This window comes from Cornus florida, unplaced genomic scaffold, assembly GCF_030987335.1.
Source record: "Cornus florida cultivar Cherokee Brave unplaced genomic scaffold, ASM3098733v1 CherokeeBrave_3.0.0_Hap2_Chr06, whole genome shotgun sequence".
Lineage (NCBI taxonomy): Eukaryota > Viridiplantae > Streptophyta > Magnoliopsida > Cornales > Cornaceae > Cornus > Cornus florida.
In genome coordinates, this window is record NW_026775576.1 from 34,235,277 (window position 1) to 34,261,224 (window position 25,948).

The 25,948-nt window shown below is 33.4% G+C and overlaps 1 protein-coding gene across 2 annotated transcripts; it reads left to right on the forward strand.

Annotated features, from left to right (window-relative positions):
• Positions 1 to 15,207: 15,207 nt before the first annotated feature.
• LOC132311310 (enoyl-[acyl-carrier-protein] reductase [NADH], chloroplastic-like) lies at positions 15,208 to 25,085 on the forward strand. Of its 2 annotated transcripts, none has more exons than XM_059809190.1 (13): positions 15,208 to 15,417; positions 16,616 to 16,953; positions 17,513 to 17,622; positions 17,782 to 17,837; positions 17,916 to 18,000; positions 18,091 to 18,138; positions 22,673 to 22,747; positions 22,829 to 22,940; positions 23,086 to 23,137; positions 23,269 to 23,320; positions 23,414 to 23,471; positions 24,361 to 24,459; positions 24,566 to 25,085. In XM_059809190.1, the coding sequence occupies exons 2-13, from the start codon at positions 16,677 to 16,679 to the stop codon at positions 24,718 to 24,720; spliced, it is 1,179 nt and encodes a 392-aa protein (XP_059665173.1). In that variant the 5' UTR covers positions 15,208 to 15,417; positions 16,616 to 16,676; the 3' UTR covers positions 24,721 to 25,085. The 2 variants fall into 2 exon arrangements, with proteins under 2 accessions (XP_059665173.1, XP_059665172.1); XM_059809189.1 differs by having other exon boundaries at positions 16,640 to 16,953.
• Positions 25,086 to 25,948: the final 863 nt, after the last annotated feature.

Here is a 25,948-nt window from a genome sequence, read left to right on the forward strand (position 1 = left end):
ATATATATACACACTACAATATAAGATGTCATTTCCTCCATTTGTTGGTGTAAATAATGACTTCCAAACTACATTTCTTGGATGCGCATTGCTTGCAGATGAGACTACATCAACATTTATTTGGCTAATGCAAATATGGATCAGAGCAATGGGTGGAAAATCTCCAACTGTTATACTAACTGACCAAAACAAGGCTATGAAAGCAGCTATTTCAAAGGTATTCCCAAATGCATGACATCAATTTTGTTTATTGCATATATTGAGAAAGATTACTGAAAAGCTTGGTCATGTAATAAGAAAGTATGAAAACTTTATACGAATATTTAGTAGATGTATATATAATTCATGGACCGAAGAGGACTTTGAGAAAAAATGGATGAATGTGGTTGAAAGATTTGAACTTACAAAGAATGAATGGATTGGTGCTTTATTTAAGGATCATAAGCATTGTGCTCCTATTTGCATGAGAGAATTTTATTTTGTTGGAATATTTACAAATTAAAGATCTGAAAGTATAAAATCTTTCTTTGATAAATGCGTGAGCAATAAAACTTCATTAAAGGAGTTTGTTGAATAACACATGGTGGCTTTACAAGAAAAAGAAGAGAAAAAGGCGTATGCTGATTTTTGTACATTGTACAAAATGCCTGCTTTAAAGTCTTCTTCACCTTTCAAGAAGCTGATGTCAATGATTTACACATATGAAGTCTTCAAGAAATTCCCAAGTTGAGGTTTTAAGAATATTTATATGTTATCCTAAAGAGGAATTGGATGTTGGTACAGTTAAGAGTTTAAAAGTTCAAGATTTTGAAAAAAAAAATTGAAGATTTCATGGTAGTATGGGATGCAAGCAAGGAAGAAATATTGTGTTTATGTCGTCTCTTTGAATACAATGGGTATCTTTGTAGACATGTGTTGGTAGTACTCCAATCTTTTGGAGTTTTTAGCATTCCATCTCAATACATCTTAGAAAAATGGACTAAAGATGCAAAAAGTGTTAATACTGCAGGACACATTCCAAAAGATGTTCATCCGAAGAAGCAACGTTTTAATGAGCTCCTTCAAGAAGCCACCAAGTTAAGTGAGGAGAGGTTAATATGCCTTGAGAGTTTTAAAATTGCATATCATGCACTAAAGGAAGATTTGAAAAAATGTGCAATGGTTAATAATTCTCTGAAGGGTTTTAAAGAACCTAATTGTTCTCCTGGTCTTGATAAAGAGAATGTTGACAATATTATGATGCGCGATATCTCAGTGTTTGATCCACAAGTAACAAATACAAAAGGAGCTCTTAAAAGGATCGAAAATGGGATTGAGAACAAGAGTAAAGAAGATGCAACAAATAATGAAGATGGAAGAATATGTTGTTAATTTATCTTTATCTATTTGCTTGGAGACACTGTTTTCTCTGTTGCTGAAGAATTGTTTAACTTTTGCTCTATGATGTTCTAAAGCTTATTTGTTGCATGTGTCTTTGTTAATTTGTATGTGTTTTTGTTAATTTGAAGAATTGTATCACTTTTACTTTATGTTGTTCTAAAGCTTATTAATAGTACGTGTTTTTGTTAATTTGAAGAATTATATAACTTTTGTCCTATGTTGTTCTAAGGCTTGTTTAAGATGTTTTATTCATTTTTTAGTTGCTTTCTGTTAATTGAGAATGTGAACGCCAGTTTAGAAAGAGAGAGAAAACAGTGGATATGCAAAGAGTCTCAACACTTTTGATAAAGTTAGCATTTTTCCTTTTTTTTTTGGTAAAGTTGGCGCCTTTTTCACCTGAGCTAAAGAAATTTGACTTCCTTCATGTGGGTGGCTTTCTTGTAATATTTGTAGAATAATGACCACTTTGTATTGTAGTTACCAACGCCTTTTTAATATAAAGTGGGATATATAATTAAACTTTAAAGAACCAATAACAGAGCACCACGTGGTGCAAGTGTCATGCGACTGCGACTACGACTGCCACTAGCAGTCCTCTTAAAACATATGTTTTTAAAATATGTATGTATTTTTTATTTTTAAAAAAAGGAAAAAAAAAATGTATTAACACTTGTGGATCAATAATCATGATTTGTGACAATATGGATGGTATACAACAGGGAATGTCGATCAAAGAGACATGCACTGTCGATTGATCGAAGGGTTGTTTACTTTTAATTTGATTAAAATTATAACATTTTGTGTTGATCAAATCAATTCTAAGGGTTATTTATATATACAATTTTTTTTTTATAAAACCTAGAGAGAGTTTTGTTACGTAAACCATATTTTTCACAAAGGTACGTTAATATGTTAAATCATATTTTCTTTCATTTTTTTTCATGATCATACTATTAATATTTCATTGAGTGTTTTCTTGTGAGTTTTTTAAGTATAGAGTTTATTTATTTTCACCATTCATCATACATGTTAGTGGTGGTGAGTAGATGATGTTTAGTTGGTGTTGATACTATTGTTATGGAGTTAGAAAGATCAAGTCAAAGTTGTAAAGTTGCACACTGCCATCTCATCTTTCTTTATCTCAAGTTTGTTTGAACTTTCACCTCATTAGTCTGCTTTGGAACTCTACTATGTCACAAGTAACGTCTCATTATTACGAATACAAAACTCACATCTACAAGTCCAATGGAGAGAAATTCGGTAGCTTACAATCTTGGACAATATGATACCCCTCGATTCCATAACACGGGTTGATCAGGCCCAAGCCCAAAACCGAAGGAATACCAAATAATTAAGGTAATAAATGAACACATAATACAAAAGATAAATAATAATAAATAATAAAACTGAAAATAAAACTAAATAATAAATTCTCCAACAATAATCCAATAAAATACTCCTCCAATATAAATAATCTAAATCCTCTGATACCATAAACCATTTAAATTACAACTTGGGAATCCATTATGTGGAACCCTAATAAAATCCCAACAGTAACAGCTAAAATAAAACCAAATTCAAAGACTGAAACATAAAGAAGAATCTTACGTAGAATCAGAAGAGTGAAGTAAACAGTCTTTACTCAGCACGAACAAGCTCTAAGTTTGGATTTGACGAACACTTGAAAAATAATAGTGTGTAACGACCTGGTCATTTGCCTTCATTTCCTTTTTCCTAAAATTTTACGGATAATTTTTTTTCGTTTAATTTTCTCTTCTGAACTCTGTTTCGTGTCGCTTAGTGTCATCTTAAGTGCTCGGAATTGGTTTCTGAGACTCTTTCATGTGAATTGACAACTTCCTTTGAGGACCGAGTCATTTCTGCATTTTCACTTTCGGACACTATGTGCTATTTCGTCCTTTTCCTTATTCTATCTTATCTCCGTTTGTCAATTTTTGGCACAACCTCACTTCTCATGCTCGGAGTTGGTTTTGACTTCACGTGCCTTCATCTTGAGTGGTTTTCTCGAAATACGTATCTTTACTTTTGCAAGAAAGTACTCTGGTTGCTCCCGGTGCTCACAGGGGCATGGATGCACAATTCTTTAGAATCTTTTTCATTTCTTGGGGTATTTTTCATAAATATCTTTTGAAGATATTTTATTTCAGGGGTATCTAAGAAAATATCTTTTGGAAGATATTTTCATTCTGGGGCAATTTCACAGTTAACCCTTTTGTAGGGGCCATTGTGCAATTAACGAAAGTTATTGTAAAATGTCTCGTCTGGAGTCTGGATCCTCGTACTGGATTCATTTTCACATTTCGTCGAGTTGTGGACTCTTAGAATTCCATTCTAGTCATTTTTCTCCAGTTTCAGAGTTTCTGGACCCGGTTGTCGCCGAACTTGTTCGGGGCATAACTTTCTGCTCGGAACTCAGTTTTCGATGCCGTTTCTTCCGTTATTTATATTTTCTCATTTTAAATCTTTTTCATTCATGGAGTTTTATCGTTTAAGCGCGTCTGCTCAAAATCCACTTTTCCAGACCCTGTAGGGCCCTTTCGAGACACTTTTTGTAATTTTCTATAAATAGGGGGTTTGAAAAATTAAAACATAATTTTCCTCTTCTTCCCTACATGTTCTGGACCAGATCCCATAGCCTTCCATGGCTGCCATCTTCTCTCTCCTCTTTTGGTTCACTTTTCTTTGATGAAAAGTCTTCCGCCTTAACGTTTAATGCTTGTCTTGACGCCGCGCCTCTTATGCCTTTATTAAAATCCATTTCCGATGATTTTTTGAGTTCAGGTTTGGAGTCAAGTTGGGATTTTCATGGGGCTTCTTGCGGATTCTTGTTCACAGTGTTGTCCCCGACAAAACCTCTAGGTATCGTCGGATTCGGAGCACTTTCGTTTCGGTTGGGATTTGAGATTTTCATCTTAAATTGAGGTAGGAGATGTTCTAGGTTTAAATTCTTGTTATATAGCATGCTTGTGATGCTTATACTACTTGTTTGCATGATTAAATATAAAATTTAGAGATTTTATTATTTATTTTTCTTGTACGGGATCTAATTTTCCCGATTGCTCGTGACTTGGTTTAAAAATGTAGCATGATATTATATTACCCCATGATATGCTCATTGTCGTGTATTAAAATTAGAGCATTTAAATAAGTACTAAAGCTTTTATTTAATATTTATCTTAGGTGAAAGATTAATTCACATGGCCTTAACTAACTTGAAATTAATATGTGTTAGCATATTATATTAGGCCCTAGCATGCTCTTCAACATAGATTAAATTGAGAGAAATCAGAATTGTTTTGAAATCTAGTAATATTTAATTAATTTGATTAATTAATTTATTTCGGGTGTACTATTCACCCCATTGGAATTCCGACTTGACATTCTTGGTATGCATGCTATATGGTTTCACATATATTAAATTTAGAATATTTGGTTAGGTTTTGAAATCTATCATTTATTATTTTTCTAGTATTAAAGTTTAATGCTCATGGCCATTCATTGCATGGAATTCATTTGTGTCGTGTTTTTAAATCATGTCTTGGTATGTTGTATAACATATTTAAAATTGAGATAATTTGGAAGACTTTCAAAAACTAGAGATTTTAATTAATGAAATTAATTAAAATCCATTCAATGGTTCCATGGACTTAACTCACATGGTGGTGTCTTGTATGCAATGAACTTGTAATTTGACATTAAATTCATCCATGACATGATCCTTGACTTGCCTTGTAACCTTAATAATTTAATCCCTTAAGTAGATTAAATTCCCTTGTATGCTTCCATCGAGTTAATCATACCTTGTTATTGAATTCTTATTAAGCTTGTGAATTTGACTTGCATTTCAAGAACTTATACCTTTTATCAAGCATCGTAATCCCTTGTATCTTGGTTTCATTAATGTATTTAATGAACTTACTCATTTGTCTTGGAATGGTTTATTTACACATGTGTTGCTTAGTGAGTACTTGAATCATGTATCTTATACTTGTGGTATATCTACTTCAATAGAATCCTTATGCTATGTACCTTGGTTATAATGTATATAGATGCATACTATGATTTCTTGACGTTTCACATTCCATCATAGTTGAGTACTTAAGGCATGACTTATATGTTCTAAAATCTTGGTTGTGCATGAAACGTGGTTAATGCATTTCTTGTATTTGATACAATCTTGACTTGCACAACTTGTTGATTTTGGGACTTGGGATATCAATCAAGAATTGTCATGGCTAGAACTTGATTCTAGTACAGGGTAATGTCCTCCTACAACTATAGTGCGCACTAGGGGAAAGGTACCCATGGGTTAGTAGCCCTAAAGTGATCTCAAGAGTATGGTTTTAATCCGGGCGATATCCGAGTTTTCACATTGGTTGATTTCACTCTTTAAATTTCAAGTTGCTATTCCTTGAAGATTTAAACTTGTCGTGTTATGTGAAATGCTCCAATCTTGTTTCATGGCATAGATATTATGCCCCATTCGTGATTTCAAGTATACTCTTTGTTATGTTAATTACATTGATAACATAATTCTTGTTAACATATGTCCGAGCATACTTATTGTCATATTATATGGAATTTTCCATCATTGTATACTTGCATAGATATTATGCCTTGTTCTTGATTCCGTGTACAATTCTCATCGTGCTAATTGATTTAATTCCAATCATGTAAATTGCATTGATAATGTGATCCTTATATTCCATTGTTTTCGTGTCGTGTTGTATGGATTGTCCCTAACCTTGTTCAATTACATAGATAATATGATTCATGGAAGATGGTAAACTTGTCATGTTGATCTGTATTCAAGTATCTTTCTTATCGTGTTCTTTGGATTATTCCAAACTTGACTTGTTTCATATGTGTATATGTATCATGATTCTTGTTGCTTATGCTCCATGATAGCTTAGGATGCGTCTTGAGTCTCACTTTGACATAGACGTTAGGTGGCATGAGCCCCTTTGACATGTTTCACCTTAAGGTGATAAAATTGTAAAATGCTAGGTTGATGCATGCTCATCTCCTACGAGTAACTTTATGTTGCTCACCCCTACGTTACTGGGGCATATTTTAGGTAAGAAGACTTGGTTCGTGATGCTTAGCATTCCTTGGATGTCGTGTAGCTTCAAGTTTCTATTTCATGCAATGGTTAGCATGAAATGTCATTTTGTAGACTTATATGTAAAACTTGTTTTCTTTGATTCCATGTATGTAATGTGTACTTAAGTGCACTCCTTTCAATGTATTCAACATGTATGAGATGAGGCCTATGATACCCCCTAATTTCAGAACACGGGTTGATCAAGTCCGCGCATAAAACTAGAGGATATCAAAACAATTAAAGTATTTAAACAAGCACGGATTACAAAAAGAATTAAAAAGAATAAATGATTCGCTGAAGAAAAACTAATAAATAAAAATTAATTAATGATTCTCCAACAATTACAACTCGGAAATCCCATAACTCAAGGACCCCTTAAAACATTATCCAATAATCTAATACTACTTAAAAAAAAAATACACAAGATGAATAGATGAATGACAGTCTCCCAGCTGCGGATCCTCAACCTCGAGACTGGAACCTCTAATAACCTGAAAAATAAATCGTGGGTTAAACTCTACGAGCAAGTTCTTTATACCAGACCTCTGAAAACCGATAAGTAGATCATCTCTGATCAAAACCAAACCTAATAAAATTTTAACCTTAATATATCATAATATACACATATATATAAATAATTATATACAGTATAACAATAACATCTAGAACTAAGTGCATTAATTCCAAAACCATTATCAAAGATTAAATAATTCACACCTAGTCCAATCCAATTTTCTTTTTAAAGAAACTCCTCTAATCTTAATTCCATCCTAGATAGCAATTTAATAATTTAACAATAACTTATAATTAAAGGAAGATTATATTTAATTCCAAAATCAATAATGATTTTAAGTATTTAAATCACATAACCAATATTTAGGCTCTGACAAATCATCCATGTCACCACCAGTATTATTTTATTAATATGTATAAAATAATACATTAACCTGTAAGTACTAGACTATTCTAGTTTAAGAATATCTAATCTTAATCCAACTTATCCATACAATAACAATAGATGATATATTTAAATCATCTAACACATAGCAGTATAATTACACTTTGGTAAATCAACCATGTCATTAGAAATATATTTATTTATATATTGACAATTCAATCATGCCTCCTGAAAGTATATTAATTTATACCTTGGCAATTCAACTATGCCTCCTTAAGTATATATTTTTATACTTTTAACTTAGCAACTCATCCATACTTTCTATTTATATTTTATTCATTCCTATACTTAGGCGATATATTTACACCTTTGGCAACTTATTCATGCCTACAATTCAACCATGTACCAAACCTTAGAAATTAATTTACCAACCAAACAATTCATACATAGACAAATTAACTTATCAATAAAATAACCCATACCTAGGCATTCCATGCATATCACATGCATATAAATAATTTAATAACCAGCCTATCCATATATACCGAACAAGACTAATATTTTAACAATCGTAAATGATATATACATACCAATATATTATACAATATATATATGTATAATACCTCCCACATATAATATATATATATATATATATATATATATATATATATATATATCCACCTCTCATTCCATCACAAAAAGTATTAATTAACTATGTAAACGTCAATTAAATGCTACTAATACTTAGTACTACTCTATGGCTCTCCGAACACCAATAATACCTCTTCTAATGGTTGCTTTCGACCCTAACAGCTTAAATATCAACTCTGAGAATTCACCAAACCCCACAGGAGCTTTCGGGACTCCAAACACTGCCTTACGCGCCGTTACGCGCTGCCACACGCGCCCAGACCTGCTGCACGCGCGTCCACGCGCTTCCCTCATTAGCAGGCGCGTCCACGCGCCTACACGCGCCCTTACGCGCTTGTTATACTCTCGGCGTGAGGTGGCTGATTCCTATTCGCTATTCCTCTGCGGTCTAATGAGCCGCGCCGCATTGAATCTATCTTCCTTCCTTCAATGCATCAGATCTGCTGTGCACTGAGATTTGGTGTACCTCCCTTCACCGGATCAATCGCCCATTGAGCTAGCCACATCAACAGCCATATCCGCATGTACATCAAACTACTATGTGCCGCTACACACCGGATATTCCGCTGTTCATCAGGACCATCCTATGGTCCTGATTTGGGGTGCACCGTAGTGCTGTGTGCTGCGCCGCGTAGAATCACAACCCTTTTTTGAATGCGCCGATGCACAGCCTCCAGTATATAACTACAGTGTGTGTGTGTATATATATATATATATATATATATATATATATATATATGTAATTTTACAAACAAAATAATAGGAAAATAAATTCTAATAAATTCCTAAAAATATCATAAAAATTCCAGAAAAATTCCAAAAAATAAAGAAACCCTAATAAACCTTCTTGGATCATAGATTCACCTATAGATTGATTTTAAAATATATATACAACACCTATATCTATTAATTAAAATCTAATAATCCAAAAATCAAATATAATAGTTATACTTTTAATTAATCCAATCCAACAATGATTTTTAAATAAGTAAATTTAATCTTAACATTGATACTCAAGGTGATAAACTTATGGGTTCTAAGAGGAGAGTTAGAAAAGAACTTGCCTGAAGGTTTTGAAACGAAACCGACGCTTCAAGCCTTGATTGTCTTTTCCAATTCCGGCATCCTCTTTCTAGATCTGACATCCTCCTTGTCAGCCATCTCTTCTTCTCTCTCTACCTCTTTTATTTTTCTAACGTGACAAACTTTTTAACCCTAAACCTTATGTGTATATTTATACACATTAAAACCTAAATCCTATTCCAACTAGGACTACCTAATAAGATAATAACCTTTAAATAGTATAATATATATAAACATATATTATATTACACACATATATATATTTATCTTCCATAATTAACCATTAGTTAATTAAATCATATAAACCTATATATATCAATAAATATATATCTCTATATATATCCTTCCCTAACAATTATTAATTAATTATATTTATATATAATTTTATATTTATTATAATTAATACAAAAATGATCATTTAAATAATTAAATAACCAAGGGCCTTTATTAATTAACCCAATAAGGCCTCCTTCAAGCCCAAGACCATATCCTTTGATCCAATTTCCCTTAAGCCCAAATCCAATTAATTTAAATAAAACGAATAATTAAATAAATACATAAATTAAAATAACTAATTATAATTAATTCACAATAAAATCACACTAGCATAAAAATTACACGTAATCAAATAAGTAACCTAAAACAACACAATCATGACATTCTCATAAAGCAAACCAACACATTAACTCATCAAATATAATCACGAAACATAATTTAATAAAAAATAAAAAATATTGACCATAACACTCAATTAAATAAAATAAATCATTTAAAAATAAAATAAAAGCAATTAATTCCAATTGAATCAAACAAATCATTTAAAAATCAAATAAAAGTAATTAATCTTAATTAATAAATCCTTTAAACAATCGGGGTATTACAAGGCCGGAGGCCATTGACATGTATATTGAATTTTTTGTAACTTCTAACTTCTTGAAATATTAGGAAAATATTGAAAAACTCCAAATCATTATCTCACCATGGTTGCATCGGGTGTGGGAATTCCGTTTTCATTCTTTCATAGGGTCTTATAAATCATGTTTAAAATGTGGCCAAGGGCCAAACGGTCATTTGACCCCGTTTTGTATTTTTGGATTCCGAGTTTTCATTCCAAGTTTTATTTTTGCCTTTTTGCCTCTTGGGGAGTCGGATTTTGCATCAGTGGTATTTTTAAGTCGTGAACTATTGTAGCACGTCCTAATAGGTAAGTTACGTTTGCGTGCATGGTCGATTCCGGGTAAAACTTCATCCTTGGTGATTTGAGCCTCTTGTGAATTCATTTCACATTTTTTTTGCATAATCTGACATAGGGGCATTCTGGACCTTTTACATCAGTTTTATTTTCTTTTTTTGATATAGTCGCTTAGAAAACATAATTTTAGGGGGGGTTTCTTTTTCGTGTTTTTTCAGAAAATGTCTTCTTGGTACCGGAAATCGATCGCAAAGTTCAGTTTTTTGTTTTTTTTTTTAGCAGCTTTTTGGACCTCCATGACCAGATTTCATGGAGGGGCATTTTGGGCATTTTACATTGGTTTTTTTTTTTTTTTTTTTTTTAATTCTCTCGTGTGTCACGTAGAAAACTCAATTTTGAGGGGGGTTTCTTCTTTGTGTTTTTTCATAAAAATTCATCTTCTAACCCGTTTTTGCTCTCTGTTGTGGGTAGATTTTGAAAAAACTCATGTAGCAGCTTTTTGGGTCCATCTTGACCTATGCTGTTCAAGGGGCATTTTAGGGACTTTACATCGTGTTTTTTTTTGGTTTCTTCCATGATGACAGGTAGAAAACGTGATTTTAAAGAGGGTTTCTTCTTTGTGTTTTTCCAGAAAAACTCGTTTAAGGGTCCGTTCATAGCCTCAGTTCTGTAAAGAAAAAAAAAAAATCAAATGTGGCTTACTGTTACAACACTATTCATGCCCAGATTTTTGACCCAGAAAGTGAGTCTATTTTTTTGAAACTTTGAGGCTTCATATCTTCATCATCCGGACTCCAAATCAAGTGATTTTTGAGTCTAAGTTTATTAACTTTTGCTTGTTTATCCAACGGTATGCACAATTGCATCCAATTCTATCTGAAAAGACCATTTTACCCCTTTGTCAAATACCCATGCCGCACTGTTTTTAAACCCAAAAGTTGATTTTTTTGAAACTTTGACATTTCATATCTTCTTCGTCCGGACTCGAATCAAGTGATTCTTGAGTCTAGATTCATTAATTTTTTTCGGTCTATCTAATGGTAAGCTTGGTTGCATTTTGTTTGGTCTGAAAGGACCATTTCAACCCATGTAAAGTACCTTTGCCGCATTGATTTCAAAAACCCAAAAGTTTGATTTTATGAAACTATAGAGTTTCATATCTTCTTCAACCGGACCCCGAATCATGTGATTCTTGAGTCTACCTTCATTAGTTTTTCATTGTCTTTCCAGCGGTGAGCTCGGTGGCACCTGAATCCATAGTTTCAGAAATGACCATTTTGCCCCTAGGGGCTTAATTGTTATTTTTCTGATCTTTTGCTTTCGCGTCAGTTTTTATTGAGTTGCACGACCTCATGGAAGGTCACTTTGACTTCTTAGAGTCTTGTTTCTTGCTTCCGTATCTGGATCCGTTATCGGGTCAATCTTCGATTCATCACAGGACACGCTAACCTAAAAATCAGGGTCGTTACATAGTGGGTCAGGCCCACAAACAAGTTCTACTTTACTACATTCCAAAAAGAGACCCGATATACATATACATCCTAGTCAACTCAACAATAATTATATAATCCATATATATATAGGTACACACTAAAGGACTCTCACTGGACTATAAGGCGACATCAACCTGAATAGTAGGCAACATGTAAAACGCACATATAATGGGCATGAGTACCATGATCTATTAGGGCACACAACTATCCACTATATCCAGCTATGCATCCCAAGCAATATACCCTCCCTAACCATTAATCCTGAAACTCAAGCTTATATCATGGCATATAACCATATATATATAAGTCCATCCTATCCAGAACATAAAAGTAAACATTCCGCCATAGTTTTTCAATAGTATGTCATCCAACTGGTTTCGTGGCCTGACACGAATAGATATGACTTAACTTAATAGTTAATCCATCCATTATATGCTCCCATATCTTGACAATGGTACATTAAATCCATAACTTAACAATTGATGTAACATATAAATTTTTACATCAAATAATCCAGAAATAGCATGATATAAATCATAGAGATATTTATTGCGTCTATTTAAGCAATGATGATAATTTAAATAGCATGCAGTTAACTTACACCCAGGGACGGAGCCAGGAAATTGTGTGAGACGAGGCGATAGTGTAAATTTTTAGTAATTTTAGTGGGGGCGATTGTGTAATTTTATAAGTATATATATCAAAATAAATAAAATAGTAGTATATATTACTAAAAATAAAATAATTCAATGGGGGCAATTGTCCCCACTGAATTATTTAAACACTTATTTCAATTGTTAAAACAATTAAATAAATCAAAGCATTCATTACACAACATAGAAGTTATTTAAATTCACCTATTGTCCAATCCCTTAGTACATAAAAGGTATATTATGCAGTTTAGGAATTTTCCAAGTCCATTTAACCCTTAAAATTTATTAAAATAGGTTAAAAAAAAATATTTGGGTGATTACAACATTGAACCCAGGTCGCAGCCTAACTTAGTCAGCTCCTTCACAGAAGGAGTAGACTCGATTCCTAACTGAGTTGGCTTATTCTCAAACTAGTCGGCTCGGTTCATAAATCCAGTCGACTTAGTTCCAACCGAGTCGACTCGATTAGCAACTGATTCGACTCGTTCCTGTTACAAGTCGTCTTCTTCTTCTCCGGCGACCTCTTTCTGCTTCGTTCTCCTCCGTTAAGGGTCCTAAGTGTCTGTACTAAGTCCCAAACGATCCAAAATATTTATTTTAATCCTTTATGCATAATTTAAACAAATTAAAACAAGTTTTTATGCATCAAATATCAAAATCAAACAATCATATACACAAAAACATAAACATTGTATTTAATCCTTTTGAGCATGCATACATGGTCGATTTTACTGTTTAATAACTCTAGAATTGTCCTAGCCATGTATAGAACACGTGATCGAAGGAAAATAGTTAGAATAATAACTTACCTTAAGGATTTCGGGTTGAAAACCTTAAACTCCTTCTTTATGCTCTTTCTCAGATTCCCGCGACCTTTGGGTTGCCTTCACTGCTCTCTGCTGATCTGGCCTAGCCACAAACAACCCTCCTTCTTCTCCTTCCTTGGTCACACACCCAATCCTCTCTTTCTTCTGACGTTCTCTCTCTCTAAAATACTTTGTATCTTACATCTCCTTCTCTTTGCCTCTTCTATATGTAAATAGGGTTTTGTAACCCTTTGGCAGACTATCATAACATACATATATGTAATTAAATCCTAATCCCTTTCCACTTCTAATTACCTTAATGACAAAGAAAAGAAAAAAAAAATAAAACATATATATGCATCTGCTATATATGTATGTACATATATAATGCTAAAACATTAATACACATATATATATACCTATATAACTAAATATCCATATATTACTATTAATACTAAAATAATAATAATAGCAATAATAATAATAATAATATCCTTATATATATATATACCCATATATATACAACTATCAATGGGTAATTATTCATACCCATCAAGACTCATATCCAAGTAGTTTATGTGACCTATTATTATTATTTTTTTTCCTGAATGTTCATGTGACCCATTGGGTTGGTCAATTACTACTATCCAAATCCATTTCCTTTAGAAATAAAATAAAATAAATTTGATTTCTAAATAAATACACATAATCATGTAGCATTTAACCAAATAATTTCATACTCATAACTAATTAAAATACACAATTTAAGCATATAATCAATTTAAACAATTAATCCAATTAAACACATAAACAATTAGCCACGTAATCAAATAATTAATTAAAAATGCAATACAATCAATAAATAAACTCCAAAACTATCATTTTAAAATTAGAAGTATTACAGACAGCATGCAAGGATAGACTCATTAAGGGCTTAGTGGAGGCAGTTACCCCCATTGAAAATTTTTTATTTACAAATTTACTTATAAATTTTGTGAAAATCTTAAAAATATCTCTATTTTTTGTGATTTTTTAAAAAACATTCTCTGCCCCATGCCTATCTGGATTAATGATGATGTGAAATCTGGTTGTACTTTCTAACCTTGATCAAAATTCATTTTTCTATACTTAGGAAAAAATAAAATAAAATAAAATAAACTAAACATCAAGCCTTGTATCAATTACTTAAATTCAACTGCATGTTTGTAATTTCACTTCTAATATAGTTTTGTATTTGCTATCAAGTTTCAATTTCTAATTGAATCCTTGTTTATTTATTTATTTTTTGTAATTTAAAACGAGCTAAGTGAAAAAAAAAACACTCATTATGTTTAAATTTTGGGCAAATATCACTTTTAAGGTTTTTTTTTTTTTTTTGGTAAATAAGTGTGTTAATTAAATGATCAAAGAATGGCTTAAAGTCACTCTTTGGTTACAAATTTACTCATGTGTGTTGCACATGACATTTGTAAAATATAAAATTTTAAAAATATCATTTTCTCTACCAATAATGTCCTTATATATAAGAAAAAAAAGAAAAAAAGGGACATTTTATTCGTTTAATATTTAATTATTTGTTTATTTAGTTATAGAGGGACAATTTAGTCTTTTTAATATTCAGACCATTGTTTGTTAAAAAATTAAATATTAAGAATCTTTCAAAACGTATAAAAAATTATAAACTCTATATCATATTATTGGAGTGTTTTTCGCTCACCAGCCATTCAAAATTGATTGTCAAAAGAAAAGACAATGAAAAACAAGAAATGAATATATCCAACCAACCCAAAATAGCTCAAAAAGAAAAAGACTACGTAAAACAATGTAGCGTACCAAACCTTCCCGAAAAAATAATAAAAAATGAAGCCCACCAACCCAAAATAGCACCATTAGCCCATTAAAAAGCCCAAGGACACACTAATACCTCAACTGGTACACTCTGCGAGAACATGAGCGCATAGATCTGATACTGTAGCCTTCCCTGGTCCCGGGAGAGAGCTTCGTTTTTATCGAAACCTATTTTTCTAGGGTTTCGACAAAAACAGCTGATTTCAACGAGAGTACCAATCTTCATTGATACAAATTTAATACACTATTTCAACGACTCTTCGCATTGGCGTCCGAGGTGGCACAGAGGTCAGGCTCCTCACCACTCTCTCCCTCTCTCTCTATTTACTTCTTTCTTTCTCTAAAATGTATGTTCGTTCGTTATTTTTCTACTCTAATATAGTTTTTGTCTCTCTCTAATTTTTTGCGATATGTTGATGTAGAATGTATAGATTTTGGGGTTATTTTTAATTTTTTTATTTGAAGTTAAAAAATGAAGTAAATATAACACCATTTCAAATGTGTTTGCATTTGATGAGAACAAATCACTGTTAAATGCTGTTTACTCAGTAGAATTTTAAGTATGGTTTCCTTAGTTTTCTCAACCCCCACACACAAAAGTTGAAAATCTTCATTTGAAACCCTTCAACTGTTTTTTATTTTACTTTTTATTTTTTTTGGGAGACCCATTAAATTCTGAGCTTTCTTTTCTACTTTTACTAGTTTATGTGAGTCATTGTTGGGATAATGATGCTTTTAATGTTCTAGTGAAGAACAACTCTACAGTATCGCTTTAAGTATCCTAGTTTCTTTAAAGCTTTTTTTCTTTGGGCTCCTTATTGATAAAGACTAAGGAAGTGCCCTCTTATTTATCTAGGAAAATTTTAAATAGGAAAATTTTAAATGTGAGGAGATTGGTCATCCAAAAGATATCTACTATCCTGAGAAGAAATTCCATTCAAATATTTAGGGGTTATTATGGTGTAGTTCTATTTGTGCTTCACAAATTATAAGCCCTCACATAATTGTTAATTTTACTAGCGCACTCACAATGTGAAATGTTAGAATTTGCATAATTGAATCTAAGGACAAGGGATATAATTTGTTGTTGATATTAGCAGAGGGTTTCAACTTTCAAGTTATTGTGAAAACAAGAAGAGTTTAAGAGGAAATAGAGGAAATGCTCAAAGTGGTATCCACAATTAGTTTGTCAAAACAAACAGAGTAGAAGGCAACTACTCAACAATGTTGAATTGAGTAGAGGTTTTTGCTTTCTTATGGTCTCAGATACTGAAGAATTTAACATTGACAACTCCAATTTTAGTTTATTTTTCTAGTTTTCTCAGCAGACAAATGATGTCTTGTACTGATTTTCTGTTAGTCACTTAGTCCCTTTTCTTCTTATTCTTATTTTATTATTTTCTAAGTTATTTAACTTCTTTTCAATTTAAGTTATATATTGTAGTGAGATATTTCATAGTCTTTACAGACCATTTTATGTAAACAGTTCTGTTTCTGGCATATACCACAGATTTATATTCTATTCTGCAAGATTTCATACATTAAAAATGGCGGCAACCATGGCTTCTGGCCTGCAAATTACTGCAGCAAGGCCCTCCATTTCCTCTACTCGCAGAATTTTTAAGGTTGGTGTGGCAAGTATTGGTGTCAGTTCTAGAGGGGCATCATGGACAAAGCTTGCTAGCACATGTCATATATCATCTGCACAATATTTTCAGCGCAGTTTCACATCATCACCTGCAAAATTTGAGAATGTTGTTACAAAGGCAATGTCTGGAGATAGTGAAAACAAGCCTTCGTCAGGGTTGCCAATCGATTTGAAAGGTTTGATCCTCGTGTTTCCCGCTTTTCTTCTTGTGAGCTAATAAGGTCATATATGGTTTCTTTCCTAGTTATAGGATGCTTGAAATGGTGGTTTATAACTTTTATTCAGCTATTATAATCTACCACTTGTCTTCATTCAGTATTTTAAATATCTTGGTAGGAAAAATGAATTTTAATAAAGCTACCATGTGATTTGATTGTAATCTGTACAAGGAGCCCTCCTACCGTGGCTTATGAATTATGTTATACATAATACATTTGTGTATGTTGGATGAATAAAGAACTCTCAGAAGCAACATTCTTCCAACATTCATTTACTTTCGTTTGAGTTATGTATACACACATACATTTTTTTCATTTAACTTTCAACTATTAGTAATATGGAGAAATTGCGTGATAACGGCTGGGGCTTTGTTATTTTTCATATTAAATGATTCTCTGACTTTGTGAATGTATATTGCAAAATCCATGCTAATGACTTCCTTCTGCCACTTTAATTCTTGAGGGCACTATACAACAGAATTCCTTCCTAAACTAAAACTAATTGTGCTGTCTCTAGGTAAAAGGGCATTCATTGCTGGTGTAGCTGATGATAATGGATATGGTTGGGCTATCGCAAAATCCCTGGCTGCTGCAGGTGCTGAAATTCTAGTTGGAACTTGGGTGCCTGTAAGTGGAATAGGCATAATATGTGGTGGCACATTACCTCCATTCAAGTGATTTCATAACAATTTCATTTTGTCCAATAATTGATTAATAAGCTATTCCAGAGATTTCGTAACAATTTCATTTTTTCCAATAATTTTGGTTAGTAAACTTCTATTGCAGGCTTTAAACATTTTTGAATCCAGCCTACGACGTGGGAAGTTTGATGAATCACGCGTGTAAGATGTTAGGTTTGTGTTTCTGTCATATTAAAATGGGCAATGCTTAATGAGTGGCTTTGTTATTGCATGTTTCAGTCTGCCTGATGGTTCTTTGATGGAGATTACCAAAGTATATCCCCTAGATGCTGTTTTTGACAACCTAGAAGATGTACCTGAAGATGTAATGAGACCTGTATAGTTTCATAATTCATAATTTTATGAAGGAAAATGTTCAACATTTCCACTGATATTATGATTTGACTTCACGCAGATAAAAACAAATAAGCGTTATGCTGGATCCTCCAAGTGGACAGTTCAGGTATTAGTAATTTCCCACTCATTTTTTTTGTTTTTACTTATCAAAAAAAAATTTCCCACTATTTTTGATGCATGTCTAATTATGGGCGGAGGAAACTTTTGGAGCCTTAAGTTAGAGGTTTGAAGGCCATATTTGGGCAGTTGTGTTTACGCTATATACAAATAAGAGTACAATACTGTCTGTATATGGGTTTCTTGCCAGCATATGGGGCCTGTGATTTGACCACCTATAGCATTTGAAGGCTTGCCCGTATCTTCATTTGTTGGTCTTATTTTAGTCTTCAAAGAACCCACTGAAATTGATATATATTAAGAAAATTATTTTTTATTTTATTTTATTTATCTAGAAGTCATGAATTATGTTGAAGAATTGGTTGTGGAGGTTCATGCTTTGGTAAACTTAGCATTCTACATAATGCTGCAATCAACCAAGCCGAGCCGAGCTAAGCGTTACCTTGTTTGGGCTTGGCTCGGCGAACTTGGTCAAGCCAGGCTTGAGCTTGGCTTGCCAACATTTTGGCGAGCTCGCTTACGTATCCAAGGAATCAAATTGAGAAGCTGTAGATCAATATACTTTCTGATTTGAAAGATGGAAGCAAATCATTGCCCTATCTCTTGTTGACCTCCGATCTCACTTGTTGATCTCCCAATTTCTTCCTCGAGAACTCAACGCTAATAATGATTCCACCAACACTAAAACGGGATTGAGAGAGAGAGAGAGAGAGAGAGAGAGATCCCATGGATTGTTGCTTGGCATTATGTTATAGACGAAACTGGTAATAGAATAAGTCTGTTTTAATTCAAATTCGCGAAAATATAAATCATTAACTTTAATTTTGGGAGTTGTCCAATTAACTAATAACTTTTCCATGCTAGCTCTATCTAACTTCACTAATATTTCTAATATGAGAGCCAGAACTACTGAAACTAGAATCTTTATGAAACATTGATCTCAATAATTTATCCATTAGAAATGATCTCTGGGTATCGGTCAACAAAACCCTTAACAAAGCCTAATGCCTTTCTCTACGGCTAAGCGGCAACAAAGGGTATAGATGCGACAAAGTGATTAACAGAGAATCACACTAATAGTAAATAATTGGGATCAATAAAACACAAAGGCTCTGATATCATACACGTACCAAGACTAGTCTTAAATAAACTAATAAGAAAGAAAACAACAAGAAATGACAAACACAAAAAATGACAAACACAAAAGACAATTAAAAATAATACAAAATAATATATTTCAAATAGTAAAGGATGAAACAACAATACAAACTTAAACAAGACTATTATACTTTTTTAAAGAGAAACTTACTTACAGAAGCAACAAGAAAGCTTGACCAAAAGCTTCCCATAGACTCCAAAGAAAATGCTATAAACTTAAAACATTCTGAAAAAAAACCTGATGTCCAAACACTAAGATTGGATCCCTTTTTATAAACAGGAGGAGTCCAGAATTCAAACCAATATTATATTACAATGGATAAGAGTTACTTTAATAAAAATACTTTATCAAAAGGAACAAAAACTTTATTAAAGCGGGGAACAAAAAAGTAGTATTTACATGCTATAAGTATAGTCTTTACATGCAGGGGGTTAAGTGTCCTAGATAATTATGGAGTCGAATGGGGTTACAGGGTAATTCCATAGCAGTTATCACCATTTGGTGGAAAAATAGATTCTTTTGACATAGATTGTTACCTGACAATATGTTATAGACGAAACTAGTAATGGTACTCCTTGTATTGCTAGACAAATGGCCTCAAAATGGTGGTTTAAGTTCAATTATGAAGATATTTCAATATCTCAAGTTGAGAGGATGGCAGATTTTTATGTTAAGGAAGAACGTTTCTCTAAAGCTCTTGAACCAGACCATGGATAAATTATCCACTTTCAAAAAAGAAATTAAAGCTAAAAGTCTTAGCAAAAATTCAAATATTTCTAAAGAAGAATTAAAAAGACAAATTGTTATTGAAATGAAATTCACCTTATTTGATTAAGATTCTGAAGATCACTTCGGGTCTGCTTGGTTTGTAATTCTGGAAATAGTTTTCTGTTCTCAGAGAACTGAAAACAGAAAACTGTACAAAAACTTTGCTTGGTTCAGTTTTCTGAAAACTATTTTCTGAAAACTCAGTTATAAAAAATGCCCATTTTCAGAGAACTATGAGAACAGTTTTATGTTTCCTGAGTTTTTTAGAACTGTTTTCATAGTTACAAACCAAACAGGCCCTTCGTATTCAAAAAAGATGAAGCCATGTCAGAAGAATCTGTTTTTTCACCAAATGGTGATGACTGTTATAGAATTACCCTATAACCTTTTTGACTTTTATGTCTATGGGCCCCATTCGACTCCATAATTATCCAGGATACCTGACCCTCTGCATGTGAAGACTATGCTTATAGCATGTGAAGACTACTTTTCTGTTCTCTGCTTTAATAAAGGTTTTGTTCCTTTTGATAAAGTTACTTTAATTAAAGCAATTCTCATCCATTGTAATTTAATGTTGGTTTGAATTCCGGACTCCTTCTGTCTATAAAAAGAGATCCAATCTTGGTGTTTGGGCATCTGTTTTTTTTTTTTTTCTTCAGAATGTTTCAAGTTTTTAGCATTTTCTTTGGAGTCTATTGGAAGCTTTAAGCTTGGTTAAGCTTTCTTGTTGCTTCTATAAGTAAGTTTCTGTTTAAAAATGTTTAATTTTGTATTGTTGTTTTGTCCTTTACTATTTGGAATCTATTATTTCTAATTGTCTTTTGTGTTTGTTCTTTCTTGTTATTTTCTTTCTTATTTGTTTATTTAAGACTAGTCTTGGGTACGTGTATGGTATCGTAGGTGTCTTGATCAGTAACTGGGTTACTTTTGGGTTTTGGAGAAGTATTTCAAATGATTTTGATATACTAAAGAATGGCTTGTTGTTCCTTGGTAGGATTATCAATTTGATCAAGGATGTCAAGAATATGGCATTTTCTTCCTTAGTTAAGACATTAGAGAGAGAGAGAGAGGCTGTCTTGAAGGGGAGTACTTGAGGCGGTATATAATTAGGGTTTCTATAACAGCCCTCACCATAGCCAGACACAATACTAACCGCTTTTGGCTCCCCCGAACCAGAGACTTCCCAAGGGGTCACCCATCCTGGTACTACTATAGAGTAAGCAAACTTAACTTTGGAGTTCTGATGGGTTCATGACCATCACGACTTTAAAACGCATTGTGTCATAAAAGGGTGTTGAACCTATATATAGCACTTCCCCTTCCCCATATGTGGGATCGTTACACTTTGTAGTCTGCCAGTGTGGTAGTTAGTCCAGTGTCTCGCACCTGCTTATAGAGGTCCTCACAATCACCCCCCGTGGGGCCCAATGTCCTCGTTGGCCACACTTCTGGCTGGGCTCCGGCTCTGATACTATTTGTAACAGTTCTCACCCTATCTAGATACAATATTGTCCGCTTTTGGCTTCCGGGACCAAAAACTTCCCAGGGCCATCTTGGTACTGTTCCAAGTTAAGCACGCTTAACTTTGGAGTTCTGATGGGTTCACGGCCATCACGGCTTTAAAACGCGTTGTGTATAGAAGGGTGTTGAACCTACATATAGTACTTTCCTTTCCCCAAGCGATGTGAGATCCAGTGCCTTGCACCCGCCCACATCACACGCGCTCACATAGGTTGTCACAGTTTCCATTACATATTTTTAATTGTTCAATCAATCCAATGGCTGATACAATGATGTATGGGATGATGGGCAACACATGTGAGTTTGGGCTTTTGAAAGGTATGTGAATTTGCTTGTGAAAAAAAGAAGAAAAGAAACGTATGTGAATTTGGGTTTATTAAATGTATGTGAGTTTGGGCTTATAAAGAGTAAAAGAGTTTGGCTCTATGAAAAGTGTTCTATATAGGAGAAGAAATGATGATAATGGAAAGAGATAGAAAATAGGAAATAATATCAATACTAGAGGATTATTCTCCACTGATTCCTCTAGTAACGGTAAAATCTTCAATAATAGGAAAGAGCATCAATACTGGAGGATTTTCCTTCACTGATTCCTCCAGTAAATCTTTAACACATCTGTTGAGTCCGATGAAGCAGGGAATAGACATGCTTTACCACTGTGTGAAAGCCAAGAATAAGGAGTGATGTTGGAGATTTATGTCCTCTTGCGAGTGCTAACAATATTATTTTCTTCATTCTCAAAGGTCCAAAGATCTGTGGTCCTTCAGAGTTCATGATAGCACATTGCTTACCGGGAGATATAAACCGAATTCATACTATGAATTGACCGGAAACAAAATCGTAAATTGGACTAATTCAATTTAGTAAATGTATTCCACGGTTCACTTATTCTTCCCCGATGTATCAAAAGTGTTCTGATAGTTTGAAGTTTGAATTTTTTTTGGTGCGTGCTAACATGTAATGATCAAGTTAAACTAGCTTTAGGATCTCTTGGGCTTGACCTTTGGCCTTTTATTCCAGATATTCGATAAGATGAATCATGCTCTCATTACTTGTTTATTTAAATTTCTCACAGGAAGTTGCAGAAACTGTTAAACTAGATTTTGGCAGCATTGACATTCTTGTGCATTCACTTGCTAATGGGCCGGAGGTATGTATATACATATTCTTTAAATGTATTATATCTACACGTCATTCAGTTCATTACTAAACACAGGCACCTTCTAATTAGGTGACTAAGCCTCTATTGGAGACATCCAGGAAAGGATATCTTGCTGCAATATCAGCCTCAAGTTATTCATATGTTTCTTTATTGAAGCATTTCATTCCAATTATGAACCCAGGCATTCCTCTCCTTCCAATACCCTGATATGTGTTTCCTTCTCATATTGGCTTCCTATTTCATTTCTCTTTTTTGCCTTTCAGATTATATACAATTTACTTTGGCGAGACATGTTATTAGAATTTGACCAGGTGTTGTTATTTCAGGTGGTTCTTCAATTTCTCTTACATACATTGCTTCTGAGAGGATCATTCCTGGGTATGTGTGATTTTCTTGTTCCCCATTTTGATTGGGTTATCAAACTTACATGCATGAGAGTGATTGTCTTCTTCAAGATCTCCTACATACATTACTTCTGAGAGTCCTTAAATTTAGACTACATGATACAGATACGGTGGAGGTATGAGTTCAGCAAAAGCAGCACTTGAGAGTGACACAAGAGTGAGTGCTCCTTTAATTGCTATTCAAGCTTTTGCATCCACCCAAATTATGTATTCTTTATTCACAATGGTGGAAATTTGTTGTCAAATTTAGGTGCTTGCTTTTGAAGCGGGAAGAAAACATAAGATCAGGGTCAACACGATATCAGCTGGTAAATTACCTTTTCATTTTCCTGTTATTAATTGAATTACCTTTTTCTAACATAAGGTGTTGTGAGAAAGTCTTTCAAATCCAATGTGTAAAATTTAATGGCAAATCCACCATTTGAATACCAGCATTTGCTAGAGATTGAGACATTAATGTCTTTGATTAAGCTAATGATAGAAGAATGGAGGATCTACCCCTTCACAATGGTGGTTCATACCAACTACACTTTTCTAGTTGGGTGTCTATCTTTAACCCGAAGAATTATTTACTTGACCACATGCTTTATATAGCTATGAGTTATGTCAAGTCATTGAACCCACACAAATTGAGAAACCATATGATCTTTCTTGATCATTCCGTGTGTATTTCGTAACATGGCAGAATAAAATGATTCTGTTGGATTAATGCATTATTTTGTTGGTTTCTCTGACTGAGGTTCTGAGTTCCTCTAAGGGCTCATGTTTCATCTTAAGGTATTTAATCATAGTTTTAGTCCAATGGGGTGGCTACTTCTGACTTAAGGGGTACATAACTAATGGTAAGACACCCTCCACAACTACCTTGCAGTAATTTACTCCACATCCATTTTCCTGCCCCATTGTATTTAAATGGGATTCCTTAGTGCCCTACTGTTAGAGGTGTCCCCATCGGATCCGGATGGGAAGTTAAATGGATATAAATAGGTGGGTATGCAACACTACTCAATAGCTTAAGCTTTTGAGTTAGAGGGCAAGCGGCCGACCCGTTACACCTACCAAGATGAGGTTGGGCCATATGAATATTATTACAAATATCTTGTATATCTGTCATTTATGTTGTAAACATGTTAGTATCTTTTTTTGTATTAGTATTACCTCAATCTTATATCTTAACTAAAAACATGAAAATTTTAGGCCCATTAAGAAGTCGTGCAGCAAAGGCAATTGGATTCATAGATACAATGATTGAATACTCAATAGCTAACGCACCTCTGCAAAAGGAACTGTCTGCAGGTAAAAATAAAGAACTTCTCAGCTTTAGCTCTATGCAGATGTTTCCTCTTCGTTTTTTCTGTTCATCTTACCCATTATTACTGAGCTTGAGAAACAAATGAAACAGATGAGGTGGGGAATGCTGCTGCGTTCTTGGCATCACCATTGGCTTCAGCTATCACCGGTGCTGTTATCTACGTCGACAATGGTCTCAACGCCATGGGTGTTGGAGTTGATAGTCCCATATTTAAAGACCTCGACATTCCGAAGTCCAAGCATTAGAAGGTAACACTAGGCAGTTTTTTAGGAGTGGGGCTTTTAAGTCTTAGCGTGTTTGTAGTGTTCTTGAGATCCTTTTTTACCCTCGTATGCTCATCGGCCAAGAATGGATTCGCCAGCGGAAATATCTTCTCATGTTGAGATTAGACAATTGTTTAATGAGGTTAGTGGTCTATATGCGTTATCTTGTGTGGTCTAGGATTGGTGCTGAATAACATCTCATTTCTGCAAATTAGAACAAGCAATTCAGAGGATTGAATCTGTCATATAGAGTTTGATAGATTGCATGAATAATGTTGGTCAGGTTGTTGAGAATTTGAATATGGTTTTGCCTCTGCACTGGATTAAACGTATTTTACTTTGGATTATTATGGAGTTATAAAATGAAACATTTTAAGCAGTAATGAAATATACAAACTGATACCACCAAGGGCCGTAGCCCAGTGGTGACGGGATACTTTAACACCCTCCAAAGTAGATTGTCGAGGATTTAAGTTCGTATACAAGTAATATGGGGTGTGTTGGATAATAGTTTCAAGACGAAAAAGGGTAGAAATCCCGAATTTTTTTTTTTAACACGCGCACACACATATATATGGGAAGTTAATGAAGTTGTGTGTAATTTTATATCCATAATCCATCATCTCACTTTGGGAATAACTAAAGGAATATTTTTGTAATTTTTTCTTCACAAATGGAAGAAAAATGGCTATTAATTGGCGTTTGGGAATTATTGTGTATGCTGTTTAAGTGAATTTATAAGGTGGGACTAATACATCTTTGTACTAGTGGGTCAAAATTGACGATTTGGGGTAATTAGCATAAATTTTCAGATGTTTGAGATTTATATGCACATATTAAATAGTAAGGGTATTTTTGTACATTTTTTATATAAATTTTTTTTGTATTTTTTGTTTTTTTCTCAAAAATAAATTTAGGTGTTTGCTTGCAAGGGAAATAAAAAATTATCTAATTTTTTTTTATAAAACATAATTTATTGTAAATTTTTGTTTTGGTACAAAACAATGGTTTTTAAAGCTGGAATATAATCTGCAAAAAAAAAAAATATGTTTGTCTACAAACACTGAATTTTTATCCGGTATCACTAGACATATTTTTGTGATGACGATTGGGTGTTGGACCTCTCAAGGTATTTCCATAATAATTTATTATTAGATACATGCAGTTCTTTCATTCTATGTGCATCATGGGTGACCTAAGGAATTTGAAC

Coding starts and splice junctions, on each gene's coding strand:
- LOC132311310 (XM_059809190.1), top strand. CDS start 16,677: ATGGCGGCAACCATGGCTTCTGGCCTGCAAATTACTGCAGCAAGGCCC. Junction 17,623..17,781: donor TAGTTGGAACTTGGGTGCCT/GTAAGTGGAATA, acceptor CTTCTATTGCAG/GCTTTAAACATTTTTGAATC. Junction 23,472..24,360: donor GGTCAACACGATATCAGCTG/GTAAATTACCTT, acceptor TGAAAATTTTAG/GCCCATTAAGAAGTCGTGCA.